Source organism: Hypanus sabinus, chromosome 11 (genome assembly GCF_030144855.1).
Source record: "Hypanus sabinus isolate sHypSab1 chromosome 11, sHypSab1.hap1, whole genome shotgun sequence".
Lineage (NCBI taxonomy): Eukaryota > Metazoa > Chordata > Chondrichthyes > Myliobatiformes > Dasyatidae > Hypanus > Hypanus sabinus.
This window is the reverse complement of record NC_082716.1, coordinates 54,100,231-54,122,837: the sequence shown is the minus strand read 5'-3', so window position 1 is coordinate 54,122,837 and position 22,607 is coordinate 54,100,231. Positions and strand designations below refer to the sequence as shown.

General features: G+C 39.7%; 1 protein-coding gene across 1 annotated transcript in view; it reads right to left on the bottom strand.

The window, feature by feature from the left end:
- zranb2 (zinc finger, RAN-binding domain containing 2) overlaps positions 1-22,336 on the bottom strand; it is a 35,920-nt gene extending 13,584 nt beyond the window's left edge. Inside the window, exons 1-6 of the mRNA XM_059984344.1 lie at positions 22,006-22,336; positions 13,970-14,022; positions 12,344-12,452; positions 11,920-12,002; positions 10,482-10,558; positions 3,806-3,937 (exon numbers count right to left, since the gene is read on the bottom strand). Of these exons, the coding sequence (XP_059840327.1) occupies positions 3,806-3,937; positions 10,482-10,558; positions 11,920-12,002; positions 12,344-12,452; positions 13,970-14,022; positions 22,006-22,076 (525 nt within the window). The 5' untranslated portion in view covers positions 22,077-22,336. The remainder of the gene's footprint in view (positions 1-3,805; positions 3,938-10,481; positions 10,559-11,919; positions 12,003-12,343; positions 12,453-13,969; positions 14,023-22,005) is intronic.
- Between the last annotated feature and the right edge of the window lie 271 nt (positions 22,337-22,607).

Below are 22,607 nucleotides of genomic sequence, written 5' to 3'. Positions count from 1 at the left end.
CATAATGTAATTATATGCTCCATATTCATATACAAGTTATGCATTAATAATTTTCTTAAGGGAAAAAACACTATTTTAATGGCTTCTGAAGTTTAAGAAACAGTGAGGGAATATCATGTGCTAGCAGGAAAAACACTCGGCTAACATCTCAATAACTCAGTATCCCAAGGCTAGCTTGGAAGTGAGAAATTATTCACAAGAGTGGCACAAATGCCCAAAAAGTGTGAAGCAGAAGTCTCAGGTACACGTAAAAGAAATCCAGTAAAGCTAAGATGCTTTCAAAAATAATGAAATTAGAAGTTTCTAAATATCAAGAGCAGTAAACAGTGAAAAAACTAGATCAAAATTTGGTGTGACCAAAGCCTTTAAAACTGCATCTATTTTCTTAGGTCCACTGATGTGTAGTTTAAAAGAAAATCAGCTGGTAGGTTGTTCCAAGCATTGGAAGCTTGCCACAGTTCTTCTGCAGACTTTGGCCGATTGCTTGCTTCTGCCTCTCCAGGTAATCCACACAGCCTTGATGATGTAGAGATCAAGGCTCTGTGCAGGCCATACCATCTGATGCAGAACTCCCTGTTCTTGTTTTCGCTGAAGATAGCTCTTTATGTCCTTGGCAGTGTGTTTGTGATCATTGTCCTGCTGCAGATAAAACTGGGACCAATCAGACACTTCCATGACGGTATTGCGTGATGATAAGTACCTGCTTGTATTTCTCAGCATTGTTGTTGTTCCTTTCCATGCTTTGTGGTGTATTGGACAGCAACTGTGCCATTTCTTTATAATTTTTATCTATTTCCCCCCCTTTTTTTTTGAGGCTGAATTGCTAGCTTGATGCTCAACCTAGCACGGATGAAAAGCATGCAAGGATCCAGACGGATCTCAACCTGGGATCACTAGCCTTGAAGTTCGTTGCGGATGCCACTACACCAATGGCCAGCTATATTCTCAGTATTGAGGATTCCATTAATTCTGACCAGATCACCAACTCCATTTGTAGAAATGCAGTCCCAAATCTGCAAGGAACTTTGGCCATGCTTCACTGTCAGCTCCAGGCACTCATCTATGTAGCGTTCCAGCTCTTCTATAGACAAACTATCTTCTGTTTAGCTAGAAATTTCTAATTTTGACTCATCAGTCCAGAGCACTTGCTGCCATTGCTCACCACCCCAGTTCTTTTGTTTTTGTGCATAGGTAAAACTCTTGGCTGTTCCCACTTCAGAGGAATGGCGTTTTGTACAACTCTTCTATAAAGTCCACTTCTGACAAGATTCCTCTGGACTGTAGAGGGCTATAATGGGATAGTTCAGAGATGATCGTAGTGCTAGACTTCTTCCTGTAACAAGCTATAGGGTTTCACAGCTAATATAATGGCCTCTCTATAATGTTCACTACTAATGTAATGGTTTCTTTACTAACCCTATAGTCAGATTAAAATTTATAAAGTACAACCGTTTAATTGTATATAGTGTACTGCCTTGATATTTTGCTGTTCGGATTTGTAACTGGGCAACACATCACATGACATCCACACAAATGAGATTTCTCAGAGACTGTCTTCCCCTGGACAAATGCATCCTGGCTGAACCTGAGGGTTACATTTCAATTAGAAGGGACACCAGTTTAATGCATCTCATCTGCTGCACTCAGTTTCTGTAGTTGACCACTGTGTTTCTGATCCTCAACCTTGTCCATTTCTTTGTGTCTTCTTCAGAAGAGCTCGGACAGCACATATTGACATTCCTGTCTGCTCAAAATTTTTGTTTGGGAGAGACATTACTGATGTAGGACAACCTCATTGTGTCTTGTGACTATGTTCACTCTTGCCATGATGTAAGTATTCAAGATTTGACCATTAAACTGTCAAATCTGCCACAGCCTCACCTTTTAGTTTGGTTGGCTTCACCCAGTTTGATTCCTTTTACACCTGTTTCAGTTTTGTTCATTCAACTCATTATTTCACTGATCATTAGCACATTTGTTATCTTTGTTTCAAGATGCAAAAGGGCTATATGTGTACCTACAAAGTTATCAAGTTTTCTTTGAAAAGTGGTCTATTATTTAATATAATAAAATACAAAGATTTCCATTACATTTAAGTTTTTGGAAAATGAATGTTGAGAAATCCAAAATTTGCTCTTTTCTGACACTAATGCAGGGAAAAAAATGAAAATCTAAAACAAAATTTATATTAATAAATTTAGGGTGTCTAAGACATTTGCATAGAATTGTACCAAACAATTTTAAGAGTTTAATAGAAAGTGTTGTAGAGCTACTTTGTAATATTCTTTGAGAAAGAAAGATTTAAATTTCAGGTTATAATGGGTAGTGCATTGAGTAATGAGTAAACTATTAAGAATTATTTAACCTTAAGGACAACCATCATCTTTTTAAAATAGTATGTAACCCCCATGTTTGGCAGGCTGCATCAGTCTAGGGCAGGGGTCGGCAACGTTTACCACTAAAAGAGCCAATATGGACCCATTTCCCACAGAAAAGAAAACACTGGGAGCCACAAAATGAAATAACACTGCATACAACGGGTTTTTTTTTTTGCCTTTATGCTATGTATAAACAAACTATAATGTGTTGCATTTTTGAAATTGATGAACTCCTGCAGAGAAAACGAAATTACATTTCTGCATGCAACAAAAACATTTTGAACTCCGAAAAAAAGACGTTGGGTTGAAGGTTACTCCGTAGGTAGCCTACCTTGGATCGAAGAATTAAAAGAATGCGCGCACTGGCGGGTGTCAGGCATTGGCAGTTGTGATGTATATTAATAGCGATAAAAAACACGTTGTAGCGGTGTAGCGCTACACGCAGCGCTAAAATAAAGACTGCAGTCAAAGGTAACTTTATTCGAACTAAACAGCCTTGCTTTAAAGCCTCCCTCAACCCGTCCCCGTGGGCGCGGATGCTCCAAAAGACACGTACTCACAAACCCCCGTAGGCTATCTCCCTTAGTCGGAACGGTGGCTAATTGTGAGCCGGTTCGGATCTGCCAGGAAACGGTGTCTCCGCAAAGTTTTCATATTGTACAAGATCACCATAATCTTCAAATTTCGAATTACATTTCAAAAGCTAACAAACCACGGGGAGCCGCATCACAGAGATCAAAGAGCCGCATGTGGCTCTGGAGCCGCAGGTTGCCGACCTCTGGTCTAGGGGAAGACAGTCGCTGTCCCCAACAAGCTGGTGAAATCTCGTTTGCTTGGATGCTGCTTGTTACAAATCAGTACAACAAAATAACAAACAATACATCATATGCAAGTAAACCATTGAACTTTATAATTCTTAGTTTTACTATAGGGTTAGTAAAGAAAACAGAGAAAAAAAGGGCCCATTTTAAGGAAACAGTCTAATGCACATGTTGGAGCTCACAATTTTCCTGCCCGTTCTCCATCGAGCTTCACTGGGCATCAACTACTCCTGGCTCCATTCCAAGTCCACTCTGACCTGCAGTCTACGACCTCTCTGTTCTATCATCTTCTCTCTCCATCTTCTGTCAAACAAAAGCCCGCGAATCCCTCGCTCTCGGGCACACAAGAAAGAAAAACCTCCCCTCATTAGACACCACACATTCCAAAGCCCCCATTATCTCTAGTCATAACCTAAACACAACTGCTACAGAGAACCAATTACATTAGCAGTGAAATCTTTCCCAGGGTATTACAAGTATATGACAACTTATCTTCCAGACATGCAGATTCCAAGCACTAAGATAATCGCCTTTGACATGTCAAATGAAAGGCAACGGGATCAATTTCCATATAAAACTCTTGAGCTGGAAAAACAGACTACTCACATCTAGTTTGTATTTGGAGAGATCTCCATCCTCATCATCTTCATCATCATCTTTTTCACTTTCAATTTCTTCCTGAAGTATAGTTTTGGGTCCAACTGGCTTTCCACGAAATTTCTTCTTTTTCCTTCCAAACTAATATTGAAAAATCAATGCAAGAATTAATGTTTAATTTTTGCAAATCCCAACTTGATCTTGGATACTTATAAAAAGATTCAGCTAAATTTTTGAGTGAAGCTCTAGTCTGAAGTAAATGACAAGTCAAAAGATTATTTTAGAATTTATGTGGAGTAGGGGCTTGTTCAGGAGAGCAAGGGATTAGTGAGTTTTGGTGTGGAAATGAACTTCACTTGTAGAATAAAATGGTGTTTCTGCCTGTAACAAAATGGAACCCGTATAGTATCAAAGTATATTACTCTGGACCTTGTCTGGCTGGGGGGAGAGGAGTTGGGCTGGGTTGAAAATGACCTAACAGGAGTCACAGTGGTCAGGTCTCCAGCACAGTTTGCCTCTGAGGCTCAGAAGGCAATTGGGCAGAAGAGAGAATGCTGCGGTGATAGGGGATTCATTAGTTAGGGGATTGGACAAAATGACAATGTCACAATAGCCATGGGGAACTTCAATATGCAGGTAAATTAAGAAAAAAAATCAGGTTGGTGCTGGAATATAGGAGTGGGTAATTTTTAGAGTGCCTACAAGATGTCTTTTTAGAGCAGTTTGTGGTTGAGCCCATAAAGGATCAGCTATTCTGGATCAGGCAATTATTCAATGAACCAGAATTGATTAGCGAACTTAAGGTACAAGAAATCTTAGGGGCAAGTGATCACAATATGATCGAATTCACCCTGAAATTTGAGAAGCTAAAGTCAGATCAATATCAAAAAAATCAGTATTACAGTGGAGTAGAGGGAATTACAGGGGCATGAAAGGGGAGTTGGCCAGAATTGATTGGAAAAGAACACTGGCAGAGCAGCAATGGCTGGAATTTCTAGAAACAATTCAGAAGGCTCAGGATACATACATCCCAACGAGGAAGTAGTAGTCTAAAGATGACAACTGTGGCCAACGAGAGAAGTCAAAGCTAGGACATATGATAGAGCAAAAATTATTGGGAATTTAGAGGACTGGGAAGCTTTCACATACCAATAGAAGGTAATTAGAAAACTCATTAAGGTAAAGATGGGATATGAAAGTAAGCTAGCAAAGAGGACACCAAAAGTTTCTTCAGATACATAAAGTGTAAAAGAGGCAAGAGTGGATATTGGAACTCTGGAAAACAATGCTGGAAAGGTAGCAATGGGGAACAATGAAATGCCAGATGAACAGAGCAAGTATTTTGCAGTCTTCACAATGGAAGACACTAACAGTGTGGGGGAAGCTCCAGGTGTCAGGGGGTACTAAGTGTGTGTGAAGTTACCATAACTAGAGGGAAGGTTCTTAGGAAATTGAAAGGTCTGAAGGTACACAAGTCACCGGGACCAGATGTTGTACACCCCAGAATTGTGAAAGAGGAGGTTGAAAAGACTGTGAGGGCATTATCAATGATCTTTCAAGAATCACTAAATTCTGGAATGGTTCCGGAAGAACGGCAAATTGCAAATGTCACTGCACTCTTCAAGAAGGGAGAGAGGCAAAATAAAGTATAGAACAGTTAGTCTGATCTCAGTGGTTCGGAAGATGTTGGAGTCGATGATCAAGGATGACGTCGCAGGGTACTTGGAGGCACATGATACAATAGGGCATAGTCAAGATTTTCAGAAGGCCTTTGACAAGGTCTCACACATGAGGCTACTTCACAAGCTATGAGCCCATGGTATTACAGGAAAGATTCTAGCATGTATAAAGTAGTGGCTGATTGGAAGGAGGCAAAGAGTGGGAATAACGGGAGTCTTTTTTGATTGGCTGTGGGTGACTAGTGGTATTCCACAGGGGATTGTGTTGGGACCGTTTCACTTTACATGTCAATGATTTGGATGATGGAGCTGATGGTTTTGTTGCAAAGTTTGCAGACGGTATGAAGACAGGCAGTGGGGCGGGCAGTTTTGAGGAAGTAGAGAAGCTACAGAGGACTTAGATTAAGAGAATTGGCAAAGAAATGGCAGATGGGATAGTGTCAGGAAGTGTACAGTCATGCACTTTGGTAGAAAAAATAAAAGGTTAACTACTTTCTAAAGAGAGAAAGTACAAAAAAAACAGAGGGGCAAAGGGACTTGATAGTCCTTGTGCTGGATTCTCTAAAGGTTAGTTTGCAGACTGACTCTGTGGTGAGGAAGGCAAATGCGATGTTAGCATTTGTTTCAAGAGGATCAGAATACAAAAGCAAGGATGTGATGTTAAGACTTTATAAAGCACTGATGAAGCCTTACTTGGAGTATTGAGTAGTTATATTCGGCCCCTTATCTTAGAAAGGATGTGTTGAATCTGGAGAGAGTTCAAAGGAGGTTCACAAAATGATTCCAGAATTGACTGGCATTTGAAGGGCATTTAATTGCTCTGGGCCTGTATTCACTAGAATTCAGAAGAATGAGGGGTGCCCTCATTGAAACCTATTGAATGGTAAAAGGCTTTGGAGACCAAGATTCCTGTGGTGGAAGAGTCTAAGACCAGAAGACACATCCTCAGAATTGAGGGATGTCCTTTTAGAATGGAGCTGGGGAGGAATTTCTTTAGCTGGAGAGTGGTGAATCTGTGGAATTCTTTACCATTCTTGGCCTATGGAGGCCAATTCTTGTCTATATTTAAGGCAGAAGTTGATCAGATTTCTTGATTATCAGGGCATGAAGGGTTATGGGAAGGCAGGAGACTGGGGCCGAGAGGAATATTGGATCAGCTACAATGAAACGGCAGAGCAGACTTCATGGGCCAAATAACCTAATTCTGCATCTATAAACCTTATGGTCTTAAGCGATAAGATATAGAAAGACAAGCAGATGCGTCATTGGAAGAATTCCAAGTGCACTGATTAAGCTAACAGAATGCACCCCGCCCTTGAACTGACACGCAGTAGCCAATACTTGTGTATAAACGAGTGACCATGCGGCCTGGTTTTTGTAAGCTATCATCTGCTCAATGAGTGCTAGCTTACACTTGCTGCAAGTAAAATAACTCATTTATGATTGATCCACACAGTTATTTGTTATGGAATGCAGTGAAAAAGTGGTCGTCAGAACTTGAGGTTCCACTGAGATTGCATGTTTAGGTATGGAAGCAGAGCGAGGGGGATTCTGGTGATGACCTGCTCCCAGGGAAATACCGGCACAGGAGGGATCACCAAAAAAAATAACTTTGCTTTTTGCCGAGTGGCCTTTCCAGGCAAGTAGCAAATACCGAGTCTTGACCAGTTCCCATTTTAAACACTGATCTATGCTGCTATTGAGTGGATCAATTTTTCTGTGATTCCGATGCTTTTTGACATAGTGACCAGAAACACATGGGTATCAATGATTAGATTTAATAGGCAAGAGTGTCAGTGACACCTATGGCCTCAGGGATATTCCTGATTTGATCAGTAAGAGTGTCAGGAACACACTGGTAAAATGAGTAAGAGTGGGATTTGTGGAAACTGGTAAGTTTAATCCCTACAGGATGCTGTAGGTAACAAAATAAAGAAAATATGGTTAGCAGGGTGAGAAAGACTAGAAATTGGACAGGGAATCTACCTGTCCAATAAGGAGACACCAGCATGGTACATGTTTAATTATGGGAAGGGATTGGTGGCAGAATTGGATGGCAGATGATTTACAGGCCATGGCAGAAGAATAGCCAGAACCAGACAGGTTTGGAAAAAGCAATTCAGAAACCTCTGGGCTTTCAAGAACAACCTAACAATCCCAGGCCAGGACCTGCCACCATGCCAAACAAAGACTTTCATAAACATATGTACAATGAGTTACATGCTGCCTTTCCTAAAAAGGCTAAATAGTCTAAGATTATGGCAACATAACAAGGTAGAGGTGTCTCTGTATTAGAATATGTTTCAAAAGGAAGTACAGAAAATGGAATAATATTCAAGACAACCAAAAGTGCAGTTATGGTCCTACAATTGCTATTACTGCAAATAGTTTTTAGCCTGAATTGCATTTTGTCTTTCAGAGAGTACAGCCTATTAATGTTCCAAGATCAGACCCAGGAAAGGTTAGGAGACCCAGATCCTGTGTTTGTAAACTTATGTGGAAGACATTTATTGTGTAAAATGCCAGCTACTATTACCTGCACTCCTGAATGACAATGTGTGTATGTTAGAGAGTCATTGTGGACTATACTATTTCAGTAGTAGTCAACCCATTTTGTCTAAGTGGCATTTACTCACTATCCACTTACCAAGGAGTATGGAACATTTTTATGAGTGTGCCTTGAAAGCCTCTGGAGATTCCTCTAGGTTCTGTTTAGACCCAACTCAGTAAGTGGCACATTTATCTTCACTGTACCGTTTATGACTCGGCTAGAAATGACCATTTAGCACAGCAGAAATTGAACCCTTATATTGGTAAGGAAATTGCTCTATTCACTTCTGAAATATATGTGGGCGATTCTGGTATTGTGGTAGAAGTGCAATTCCCCCATGAGGTTCAGTGGAAGATAAAAGATCAGGGAAACAGGGAATCTTTCTTAAATTCTAGCATTTTCCAGGTGCTAGGTGGCAAGATACCTCAGAGCAATGGTCAAGGGTCTGTGAGGACTGCCATGACACAAGACCCTGGAAACGTATGTGAAGATTGGAAGGAGGCAAGAACTTTCTTTTATTGCTCCTTAATACATTAAGAGTAGAAGCATCCTTTGAATAGGAAGTTACAGGAAAGTTGTTGTTCAATGCTGATCTGGACTTTACTCTCCAAAGACCCATTACAACTTTCAGCCCTCCAGCCAAATGAAATGGACAAGATGCTCACAATTGAGCTGCATACAGTGAAAATCAACCCAAATACTTCACTGCCCTGCAAGGTACAGTACCTTCTTTCCCTGGAGGCTGAAGTGGCTATTGATAAAATCGTACAAATCAAACATGGAATGCCCTGGATTAATCACAAGCTGTACATCAAGTTTATGAACAATGTATGATATGTATTTTACAAAATCCAGGGAAACTAATGAAGCTGGAAAGATCTTATATATTATCCTTTTATGGACCATTCTTGCAATTATAAGATTTTTTTTAAAAAATGGAATTATCTCCATGTGACAGATATCAATATGTATTAGTCGTCATTGATGCATTTTCACGATGGATTGAAGAATTTCCTTTAAGAAAGAATGTTGTAGTTACAATAGCTAAATGTTTATTGAAAGAAATCATCAGGTTTGGAATCCCTGGGAAAGAAAACAAATAGGAGCAGGCGTAGGCCATTTGGCCCATCGAGCCTATTCCACCATTCAATGAGATCACAGCTGATTTGACCATGGACTCATCTCCCCCTACCTGCCTTTTCCTCATAACCCTTAATTCCCCTACTATACAAAAATCTATCCAACCTGGTCTTAAATATACAGTCAGTCCTCCTTATCCGCGAATTCCGCTTGCACAAATTCAACCAACTGCGAATTGCGAGAACCTGGAAGTGCTCTTCCAGCACTTGTTGTTCAAGCATGTAAAGACTTTTTTCTTGTCATTATTCCCTAAACAATGCAGTATAACAACTATTTTACATAGCACTTACATTGTATTAAGTATTGTAAGCAATCTAGAGATGATTTAAAGTATACAGGAGGATGTGGTTAGGTTATCATGGATCGGGATTGAAAAAAATCGGAAGTTCTTACTAAGTAAGTTGGAACTGGTACATCCGGTATTATTTAGCATCAATTAGTCAAATGTTTGTCTTTATATATAGTATATATTTTACCCTTCTATGCTTATAAAACATTTAAGAACATATATTTCAGTGCCGGGCTTGGGAACATAAGTTCCCGAGTTTGACCTAGAGACAGATCGTTCCCGAGTGTGACCTGCACTACGCCGGGTTGATGTGGAGGGTCAAAAACCCAAAATCCAACTTCCATGGTGAAAGAGGAATCCTGCGAATGGGGTTTTGGTGTACACGTACAGGAATAACTCAGGTATGAGTGGAGCTGAACTGAAAGCACCAAACGGTTACAGGACAGACACCGATTGCCATTACAGGTGCTTTAATGGATGGTATGCTCCCCCCAACCCCCAAGCATGACTGGTGAAAGTACAAGAACTAGAGTCACCACATGACTGTCCGGCACAGTGGCCGAGGACATTGATCAGATAACATGTCACTGCAACTGGAAGGGCAAAGGCCCCTATCTGGGGAGCAGTAAAGGTACATGTATGGAACTGACAAATCTCAATCCTCCCCGTCTACTGAATGGCACTTATTGGATATGTGGTTACCAGGCCTACCCCTGGCTGCCAGGCAGGTTCCCAGAGTATGAGGGGAAGTGGAGAGAAAGCCTGGAAGGGCTACTGTTATCTTGCCTACATAGTGCGCCACATGCAACACCTGGCGACTCTACCTCACCACCCTTTGGTCCAGCAGCACCAGAGGTCCATAACAGAGGCAGAGAGATTCTGCCTTTCCGGAATATGGGAATGCAAGACTGTTCTGGGAACTGTTTAATATGGCATCATTTTGGGAGAAAATAGTGAATGAAACTGCATATGCCTTTGACCAAATCCATGTCCACAAATCTATGTTTAAGCTGCAATGTGTCTCACCTCGTCATATTCATCATCAGATTCTTCACGCTCAATATATTCTACATTTTCTCTTTCATTAAATCCACCTCCATATCCTATAGGAAAACAGACATGAAAGCATTTAAATATTCTAATCATAAATAACCAACAGGATTATATTCAGCTTCCCTCTTATGTGTATTATACACATTCTACATCTAATTTCTAATAAGGTCAAACATACAGTTACAAATTAATACATTCCAAATGCAAGATTGTGACAAATACGGAACAAGATAAAATGTTAAAATTGTTGCAAAGCTCATCTCCATTTAGTTTTCAAGTTACATTTGCTACAATACTACTGACAATCCAATTACAAGATCAGTGAACTCATCAAGCAAACAACTACATGTTGTCAAACATGATACACGACTCCAGGTTTTTAGGAGCAAGAATAACTACTTGAGAGAACTGTGATACAGGTGTCCCCTGTTTTTCGTTCGCTTTACCACAACTCGCTGTTAAAAAAGACCTACATTAGTACCTGTTTTAGCTAACCAAAGTGGATTTTCGCTTTTACGAAAAAAAGACGCCCGCTTTATATGTGTGTTTACCCTGAGAAAGACTACAATGACCGTGAAGCCTTGTGCGAGCAGTTGTTTGAGCATGCATTTACGTGTGCATGTGTGTACGTGCATTGACATGTACGTGCTGATTTTTTTCTTCAAATCAATTTTGTTTCGCTGTCTTCCCGAGTTTGATAAGTGAAACTACACCATACATATAATATTTCTACTTTATATAGGGTGTTTATCATATCATTCCTGCTTTTACTATATGTTAGTGTTATTTTAGGTTTTATGCGTTATTTGGTTTGATTTAGTAGGTTTTTTTTGGGTCTGGGAATGCTCAAATATTTTTCCCATATAAATAATTAATTGCTTCTTTGCTTTACAACATTTCAATTTACAAACGGTTTCCTAGGAATGCTCTACCTTCGGACTTGGAGGGGGGGGGGGGGGGGGAGGACCTGTATGTAATATTCTAATAACTGCAAGAGAACATGCAATAAAAATTAAGCCTTACTTCACCAGAAAATGTCTACACCATTTTTATTGCAAAAATCATGTGATGCTCCCCCTAAAGAAGCATATATTAGGAGAAATGATGTGGATTTCAAATAGTGATACAAAAATTCAGAGAGGAGCATCATTCAATAGGGCACTACTGATTGATGTGCATGCAAAAAAAAAATCAGATTTGCAAGTAGTACACAGAATGCCTTCTAAAAACTTGAATTTCAAGTTAAATCTAATTACAATCCGAGCAAAAAAAGGCTACAGCCAAACAAAAGTTCATGATATTAATCTAGCCCATCCTTTTTAAAAATTAAACCATTTATAGTTTTGAAAATGGTTGCAGAAAGAAATCCATGAAATGCTTTTAAAAGGTGAATTTACATGACCAATCTTACCAGTCCTTTCTTCTAACTTGGCATACTTTGGAGTGTTGCACATGTTACACTCTGATCTTCTTGCCCAATTCACATTTCCGCAGCTAAAAACAAAATTATCTAATGAGTTATGTCAAAAACACTGAAGTATAGATTTAATGCTTATTTCAGTTGTGAATGTTAGTAAACATGTGAATGTTATTAATGTTAATAAAGAAAGCACTTTTTGAATCAGTTTGAGTTTTTGCTAACACAGCTTGTGCAGCAAAATCAATTGTTTATAAAGCCCTATAAATTTCTTGCCCTTCATAAAATGCCATAATCATTCAGTTTATTTCTATGCAAACAGAATTACAGGGGTCTTGTTTAATTTTAATAATTATACTTCTAATACAAAAAACTACAGTATTTCAAAAATGGTGTATTACACTGCATTAAACCTCACGTTTTACATTGCCAGTCATTAGCACTGAAAAGGCCACGGCTTTTCTCTGCAAGGGTCTTTCCAATTTCAGTTCCTCCAGCCTTCATTAGCTTTGCTTCACATGTTCTTTCTTAAAAAAAAAGAAATTAAAAATTTCCCCAAAGTTGAAATGTTATATTTCAAAATGAATCAACTTTAAGGCTTAGTCATGTAACTACAGACTATCACTCTACCATATGCCATGGAAAATAATAATCCAAGTAAGAGCAATAAACACAATTCACTCATAAAAAGCAATAGACACGATGCATGAAGGTTGATTAAAATAAGTTGCATGGGTGCTACATATTTAGATTTTTGGAAATAATTTGGAATTCAGATCAGTTATAGTTTGAAAAATGGCAACATGTCTTGTGATTTAACAAGCCACCCAAAAGGGCATTTTTAATACTACAACCTTGTTTCCACTGATACTCATTTTCTTATCTTCAAAAGTAGAAATGAGAAATTATCATGGTTCACATAATAAAAGAGCATTTGCCTCGGCAAACTCACTGTACATTCAGAAGCCTTGGTTGAATCACAGCAATGTCCCTCAGTCGCTACTGAAACTCATTTCCAGTTGTTCCAAGCACAGACTGTTCCAGACCAAGCTGTCCAGAGACAAGAACAACTGACCTGCGCACTCAGCTGTGTGGGAAAATTAGCTCAGTGGCCTGCCAAGTTTCTGCCACTTTGATAAGTAGCCTCATCACGTTAGATTATTATTACAAAGGCAAGGCAAGAGTTAGAAGACAGGTATGTATACCATTCATCCTCTGTGGCAGTTACAGAGTAAAGCTGATAAAGGAAGTGCTTGTAACTGTACCAGCTTCTATGTTTACCAAACATATGAATGGTTCATGTAGAGGATAGAGAGATATGGGCCAAATGTATGTTAACTTGGATTAGCATAGCTGGACAAATAGGACAATATGGACAGTTTGGGCCGAAGAGCCGCTTTTTTTGCTATATGACATATAAATCCAATTGTTAAAGTCATGTTTGTTATTGTATTAGGGCTGTGATACCCTTGAACAATTACAAAGTCTGGTTTTGCAAACATGACTACAGATCTGAACAAAGCCCAATCTTGAGCCAAGTGCAAGGGGATGTGCAATGTGAACAGCTCTTAAGGCCATTAATGTGGAATGGCAAGGTATGCAATCTTGCTTGCTGTGCATAATAGCTCTGGAGCACTGAGCATGAGAATTAACCTTTAATAAACTGAATCAATGTTAACTAATCAAATTTATCCCAAATGTCTGTCTGAATGCAAGTACATCTACTCAACATAATACAGGAAGCAATGGAGTTGCTGCAATTAATTATCACAAAAAGAGGCCAACTAGCTGATTGGATGTAGCAGAGTAGTTCCATTCCCCATATCATTTCCCTGTTACCCTATGACTTATTAGCTCACATGACAATCAACCCCCACCCTTTCTGCTACTGACATAAACCAAAAGGTAATTTTCTGTGGCCAACGGGCTTACCAGCACATTTTTGGATTTGAGAAGAAAATTAAAACAACTTAATTCTTCTGCAAACCTCCTTAAACATGTATAAAGCATGATATGGAAATGGACAAAACCTTGCACCACTTACCTTTTCCACATCTGTTACAGTTTGTTCTTCTTGCAAAGTTTACATTTCCACATCTAAGACAAAGTAAAAAGAATGAGCAAATAGTTTGCTTTTTAAATGGATCAATATTTCCACGCAGAATTCTGTAGTTTAAGATTTTTCTTATTTTTTGCTTCAGCTCTTAAAACGTCTAAAGTGCATATTTTCCAGACACAAACATTCACTGTTCTCGAAATATGGTAAGCAACTTTATCACTTTTGTTATTAAGAAGCAATATAAATGGCAACACTGCCAACTATCTCCAAATAAAGACTTCAACCACATATTTTCACAACTTAGCTTTAAATGCCTCAATGCTCTTTTAATCTAACTGATCATGAAATGCATAATTTAAGAAAACAATCCAGGAACTTGGTGTGGTATTTTAACAATATCAAACTGAAAAACTTAAATTTTGAGTGTGGAGAAGAGGTCTTTATGAAACAATGCAGCAAACATAAACGGAAAATAAAGGTACAACATTGAACATACATAAAGAATATAAAATGTATATCAACAAACAAGTTATGAGATTCTGATCAAAAGTGGAATTCAACAGCAATAACCTTTGCAGGCAATATTAAACAGAAGAGAAGACCACACCACAACACTAGAACAGTATCAAATCTTTCTGCATCCCACTTGTACTAGTGGTAACTTACTGCAGCCAATTAACACATCAACAATTTTTTCGGCAAGAACACAAGTAGATGCAGAAATGAGCTACCATTCTCTCAAGCTACCCACAGTTCAATATGATCATGGTTGATCTACACTGGTGCCAATTCCTCTTCTGTGTCTGTTCACCAAACCTGTCCCACCACCAAATCCCTAAGTTCATCTAGCTCCACTTTAAGTACTTTTAATGACCCGGCCTCCACCACCTTTATGAGAAGCAGGGAAGAAATTTTCCCATGCACCCCAGTTTTAATTACTGGTCTCTTATTCAGTAGCATGTCACTTTGTGACTTTCTTCACTGGTAAAAACATCAACACTTACTCTGTCACGTTCCTGGAGGATCTTATGTTTGAACAACACTACTCATTTTAATCTCCAAAGAATATAGACCCAAACTATCAACCTCCATTTGATAGAGCAATTGTCTCATTTCAGGAATTAGCCTAGAGTATCTTCTTTGAACTACCTCCAATGCTACTATATTCTTTGTTTTGTTATTAATTCACCAGTCTCATTCTCTAGAGGCTAACACATTTAACTGAACCACTGTTTTTCCAATTTATATGCCCACAGAAACTTTGTTTTAATATTACACAGATGTTTTCTCTCAAAATCAATCAAGTCTTTTGCTGCTGGATCCAAAACATTTCTGAGCCCTCCAGCCTATTACTAGTTCTTACTACTTTTTTGCATGGCCTGTTTTTCAATACAACACTATTCCTGACCCTCCTTAGTTAACCACAGGTTGGCCTCCATCTCATGGAATTTCTCTTTGACCTGAATAAATTCCTACTGAGCAGCATGAACCAACTTTTTGAATATCTGTTACAGTTCATCTACTGAACTCTAATTTTCCTATTCCATTTTGCACTACTTCACCTGTGCCTACGATCACAGAATGCTGCAGTGCTCTAGCTTTGCACGTTTCACTTTGGTGAGTACACATTGACCCTTGTTAAGAGAGTACTTTCGGTCCTATGATCATTGTCAAAATATATTTGCGATTCTACCATATTATGGTCACTACCTCCTAGGATCTGTTAATCTGTCCTCATTTCATGACCAAATTTAGCTTCTTGCTTAAGATAGCTTGTTTCTGGGTTTGTATCATAGTGCTCTAAGCGGCAATTGCCAATACACTCCACAGATTTTTCCTATGATACCCTTGGCAGTATTATTCATCCAATCAATATGCAGATTAAAATCTGCCTTGAGACTTTAAGTTCCCTTCAAACACACCCCGAATATTTTTCCATATTTCACTCTACCAACAAGTCATATTTTGGGGTCATGTATGGCGAGGAGCATTGAATAGCCAGAGGATTTTTACCAAGGCTGAAATGGTTAACACGAGGGGGCATAGTTTTAAGATGCTTGGAAATAGGTACCGATGAGATGTCAGGGGTAAGTTTTCCCACACAGGGAATGGTGGGTGCGAGGAATGCACTGCTGGCAGCTGTGGTGGAAATGGATTTAATAGGGTCTTTTAAGAACCTCTTAGATAGGTACATGAAGCTTAGAGAAGTAGAGGGCTATGTGCTAGGGAAATTCTAGGGAATTCTAAAAATTTATATGGTTGGCACAATATTGTGGGCTGAAGGGCCTGTAATGCGCGGTAAATTTCTATGTTCTATATCATCTTTCCCATGCTATTCATAATTTTAAACCGAAGTGATTCTGTACCGCTATGTACTGTCTCTATATCAGAACTCAACACCACTCTGATAACACTTGATTAACAATGCTATCCCGCCTCCCCTCCTTTTGACTTGTTTTTTTTTTAACATTGTAATCAGTAATAGTGAGTGCCCTGCTCTGGTCACCCTCAAACTGCATCTCACAATAGCTACTAGATCCTGTTGCTATTAGTCCTGTCATCTATATTAACACAAACCTTATGTGTGCATTCAAATAAAGACTGTTAAACTTTGATTTTTTTTAAAACTAACTCTGGTTTTGTCCTAGGCAATTTCTATTTTCATTTATGCTTATTGCCCTAACATTTTATGTTGATGCTTGAGGTACCTTACATAAAGATTGCAAAGGATGCACAGCTAAAACAAAGTAAGGCATTGCTAGAAATTCAAAACATTCAACTTCATCAGCTACGCAGCATTTGCAGAGACAGAAAGTTAAGTTCAAGTTGACCTCTGGAGAAGGGGAGGTGGCAATACAGCAAGAAATGATGGACCTAAAAGAAACTGTTAAGATGAATAACAGATCTAAGACTTGGAATTGTTTTCCTCAATATTGGATCAGAATATCATTAATGGAGAATAAAGTGCTGTTCTTCAAGTTTCACTTTGAGTCAAATCAGAATGCAAGGAAGTAGTAATGTAGAACTTTCTGTTGGAGGAACTCAACGGGTTGAGTAGCATCTGTGAAGAAAGTAAGTCTTGGGTCGTATACCTGCATCATGGCTGAAAATGGAGATGCAAAATAGTCAGTATAAACAAAATGAAAAGTAGTGAGAGATCAGCACAAGATAATTGCTGAACTGAGAAAGGTTGAAAAAAGATGAGCCAGTTTTACCAGAAGGGCAAGTGGCAAGTAGATCAGTGGTTGCCAACCTGTCGATCATGATCGACTGGTCAATCTTTCAGACTTTCCCAGTAGATCCCAAAAAAACCCGAAAAATAAATACACAAATACTGTTGTAATGTGAGCATTATAAAAATAAGTAATACTAATTAGGATAATGGTAATATAGCAATACTACCGCTACTAAAAGCTATTTGTAAAGAGAGATTGTTTCCGGGTTGCAAGGTTTAGTTCCGTTCTTTCTGCCCAGTGTGCATGTGTGTAGCTCCCCTGCCATGCACCACGGTAGAAAAGACCAGATGTAAGGCCCCAAAACCCCAAAGCAACTTCTCTTTACAAATCGCTTTCCATAGCGGGGGGGGTATTGCTATATTATCATTATCCTAATTTGTATTAACTTATCTTTATAATGTTCACGTTAGAACAATTCTCTCCCTTTAAATTCTAACATTCCCCAAATGTAAATAACTGAGAAACAAAAAACAGTGGTGTCATTATCTTGCGTACCTCTGAAACTTGTGCTAATATCTCAGTAACAGTTTACCAATACAAAACACCTGAAAAACGTGACAGATTCAACATTCAGTCTAACAAAGGAAACTGTCTATTCAAGTATTTAGTCTGTCAGGAGGTTTGCGAGGGTGCTGTGCTGCAACAGATGAAAATTATGAAATCTAAGTACAGGAGCTGTCTTACTGACAGACACCTCACAGACTGTCTCAAACCGGCAGTCTGTAGTTATGAGCCAACTTTCTCATTCCCAGATAAGGGACAAAAGTAGCAGTTAAATATGGGAACCTTATGTTTACCTCAAGACTACCGGCAATACGCATGCGTGTACGTGCCCTTTTTCCCCCCCTACAAATCGGTTTTGGCTTAATCTTCCTGATTCTGTTAAGTGAAACTATACAGTGTACATACATTATTTCTACTTCCGGGTGGCGGAGTTTTACTTCCGGTCTTTTCTCTCTGGTGCGCATGCGTGTGACTAACCAATTTAGTAGGTCGATCTTGCCTTTCACTAAGGTTGAGGTAGGGGATCTTGGGCTTAAAAAGGTTGGTGACCACCAGAGTAAATGATAGGAGATAGACATAACAAAAACCAGATGGAAGTTGGTGAGAGAAGGGGAGCTGAAAGTTGGGCACAGCTGCTGAATGGTGATAAGTAGGAATACAAGTGCTTGTACATGAAAGAAATGATAGTAGTAGCCTTGAGGGGAGAGGTGAATGGCAAGTACCACCAGATCCAGACAGGATAATGGAAAGGTGCTAGCCTATGATTAACTATATGAGTACTGTGTGGATGTGGATTGAAACAAGAAGAGTAAAAAGAACGTGGACAAAATTGGGAGAATTGATGGAAGACGGAAGAAGGAAACAAAAGACAGGAGGGGAATTTACCTAAAGTTGGGTAACTCAATGTTCATGCCATTGAGCTGTAGACTACTCAAGTGGATACGACTTCTTGTTCCTCTAGTTTGCATTGGGTCTCACCCTGTTAATGGAGATAGCCAAGAATAGACAGGGCAATGTAAGAATAGGAAGGGGAATTGAATTAATGTGCAACTGTGAACTTGCTATGGCCACTGCAGAGTGTTGTGGGTCCTTTGCAAAATAGCAAGGGAGAACAATGGGCATGTGGTTAACCAGGAGAGAAAGGACCAGCTGAGAGATGAGGAAGACTTGCTTATGTCAATTGATTTATCTAGAGGTGCAATAAGAGGAGAGAGAAGTAAAAGAGAAAACTATGCTGAAATGGAGATACACTGAGAAACACATCATTAGAATCTTTAAACAAATTCTATCTCCACTGGAGCAAGCAGCATTTGCAGAGAAAGAAGGTGCTAAAGATACAGGCCAATGATCTTTAAGAAGAACAGAAATAAAAAAGTCGGTATCAATAATTTCAGATAACATCCCAAGAACTGTCTTCAATCCTACAGCCAAGATACTGCCTGGTCTCTCAAGCTTGTTGTTAAGCCCACAAGGGGTGTGCTGGATTGGGTGTTGTGCATTGATCCGGAGGTGATAACAGAGCTTAATGTTAAAGAACCCTTAGGGAACAGTGATCACAATATGATCGTGAGTTCACTTTGAAATTTCAATGTGTCTGTATTTCAGTGGTATAAAGGAAATTACAATGGCATGAGAGGGAAACTGGCCATGGCTGACTGGAAAGGGACACTAGCAGGAAGGACAGCAGAGCAGAAATGGCTGGAGTTTCTGTGAAAAAGAGGGAAGTGCAAGACATATATTCCAAACAAAAAGAAATTTTCGAATGGAAGGACACTACAGTGGCTGACAGGTGAAGTCAGAGCCAAAGTAAAAGCAAAAGAGAAAGCGTATAAACAATCCAAAGCTAGTGGCAAATTGGAGGAAGCTGGCAACTAATATCAAAGAAGATACTAAAAGCTTTTTTAAGTATACAAAGGGTAAAAGAGTTGAGGGTTGATAAAGGACCATAGAAAATGATGCCAGAGATATTGTAATAAGAGACGCAGAGATGGCAGAGGAACTGAATGCATATTTTGCATCAGTCTTCACAGTGGAAGACATCTGTGGTATACCAGACATTCAAGAGTATCAGGGAAGTGAAGTATGTGCAGTGAAAATTACGAGTGAGAAGGTGCTCAGGAAGCTTAATGGTCAGAGGGTGGATAAATCTCCTGGACTTGATGGAATGCACCCTTGGGTTCTGAACGAAGTAGCTGGAGAGATTACTGAGGCATTAACAATGATCTTTTAAGAATCGATAGAATCTAGCATTGTACCAGATGAGTGGAAAGTTGCAAATGTTACTCCAACATTTAAGAAGGTTGGGAGGCAGCTGAAAGGAAACTTTTGACCTGTTAGTCTTACATCAGTGGTTGGAAAGTTGTCGGAATCAACAGTTAGGGATGAGATTACGGAGTACCTGGAGGCACATGACAAAATAGACCAAAACCAGCATGGTTTCCTGAAAGGAAAATCCTGCCTGACAAACCTACTGCAATTTTTTTGAGGAAATTACAAGCAGGGTAGACAAAGGAAATGCAATGTACTTGGATTTTCAGAAGGCCTTTGACTACCGAAGGGCCTGTACTATGCTATGTTCAAAAAAAAGTGCCGCACAGGAGGCTACTTAGCAAGATAAGAGCCCATGGAATTACAGGGAAGTTACTAGCATGGGTGGAGCATTGGTCGATCAGCAGAAAGCAGAGAGTGGCAATAAAGGAATCCTATTTTGGCTAGCTGCCGGTTACCAGTGGAGTTTGACAGGGGTCAGTGTTGGACCGCTACTTCTTATGATGTATGTCAATGATGTGGACTATGGAATTAATGGATTTGTGACTAAATTTACTGATGTTACAAAGATAGATGGGGGAAGCTGGTAGTGTTGAGTAAACAGAGAGCCTGCAGAGGGACTTAAACAGTTTAGGAGAATGGGCAAAGAAGTGGCAAAGGAAAGATAGGGAAAGATGTCTTTCCTTTCAGTTAGTCCTGATGAAGGGTCTCGGCCCGAAACGTCGACAGCGCTTCTCCATATAGATGCTGCCTGGCCTGCTGTGTTCCACCAGGATTTTGTGTGCTGTTTAGATATGATAAAGTTATTTCCCATGGTAGGGGAGTCTAGGACAAGAAAGCACGACTTCAGGATTGAAGGACGCCTATTTAGAACAGAGATGTGGGCAAATTACTTTAGTCAGAGGGCAGTAAATCTGTGGAATTTGTTGTCACGAGCGGCTGTGGAGGCCAAGTCATTGATTGCATTTAAAGCAGAGATCGATAGGTTCTTGATTAGCCATGGAATCAAAGGGTATGGGGAAAAGGCAGGGGAGTTGGGATGACTGGAAGAATTGGATCAGCCATGATTGAATGGCGAAACAGACTCGATAGGTTGAATGGCCTACTTCTGCTTCTATATCTTACAGTAGCCAGTGTTCAGCCATTTCTTGATAGCAACTAAAGTGAAGGATTGATTTGAATCGTGGAAGCCTCCAAATATGCTCTCTCAAATAACAGAAATAGATAAGAATTTCTGCAGATGTCAGATCAGCTTTAAAATAGTTACTGCATCATTCAGGAGTGTGTTTTCAGCAAGGACTTTAGAAACTGACTTGCAATAATAAGGTATATGTTAATCCCATACATTATTCGACCAAAATCATTAACAAATTCAACTTAGTGTTAATTCATCATTTTAGTACTCCCCCCCCCCCCAATTTGCTGGTAAAAAAGTAGGGGGAAATAGCTCACCCTGCAATCGTTTGTTAAACTAAAGAGGGGTGTTACTAGCTTCAATCAGCAGATTGTACGAATTGGAATAACAACTCCAGAATTCGAACAACGCGGCAGATGGTAAACGACCTAGGTCGAATTTGCAGGTAGATAACTAGATGTGGTAAAGAAAAAAGGTCCGAATTAAGAAAGAAAACACACACGCTAATAGTAATTACACCACAGCCTTTCAAAAAAGCTTTGGAAACGCAATCTACAAGAGGACGTTACGATCCTAAAAGATGAACAGTTATGGCCCGGAGATGTAAAGCACATCCTATTGAAATAAAAAAAGCGCTGTTTCGATAAACAGTAGTATAATCGCTAATAAAATAAAGCGCAAACTTTTCAAATTTGCTGATCATATGTTTGAGCTAGGAATCGTTTATGGTCAGTTTGCTGCACACGGGCCCACGACGCAGGTTCTTTATTCCGCCAATTCCCGTGACTGTAAGGCCGCCTTCCCCGTCCACACACCTCACCCTGGGCCCGCTGTACTGCAGACCAGCCCGCCACCCTTTCCGCGTTTACACTTCTTACTTCTTATCGGGGCAGATCCAGTCGCCGTCGCTAACGCGAAAGCTCTTCGCCGACATCTTTTCCGCTTCCATTGAAGAGGCGGAGATCAGGAGGTTGCGGCCGACTCGCTCGAAAGCGCAAGGAGCTTTCACACTTTCACGGACCCACCGAGCCCAAGATCTCGCAAGCCGCTTCTCTAGTATCCGGGGAAGAAAGACATTACCCTCCTCCCGAATTTACCGCGCGATTTCTTTCGCCCACAAGCACGGGCAGATAGTTAGCTTTCAGCAGGCGGCTCAAGCAAAAAAGGCCTGATCGTAGCAGCACAAAGCTTCCCGGGATACAGGAGGACTCCCAGTCTCGGGACTTGATTGGCGGAGTCTCCCACAACCGACTCCAGAAGATAGCTAGGCTTAAAGGTACAATGATTTAGAAAATCAAAGTTGACATTCTTCTAAAGAGGCAAATTTCCTTTGTTTATAATTAGCAGTATTATAATTTCAAAACTGTGCAGATTTTCTGCCAGCTAACCTGAAGAGGAAATTTGAAATTTTCTTCAGACATATTAATTGTAAATAGGGTTGAGGGCCAACAAGGCAGATGAAGGGGCAAGGCAGAAACAT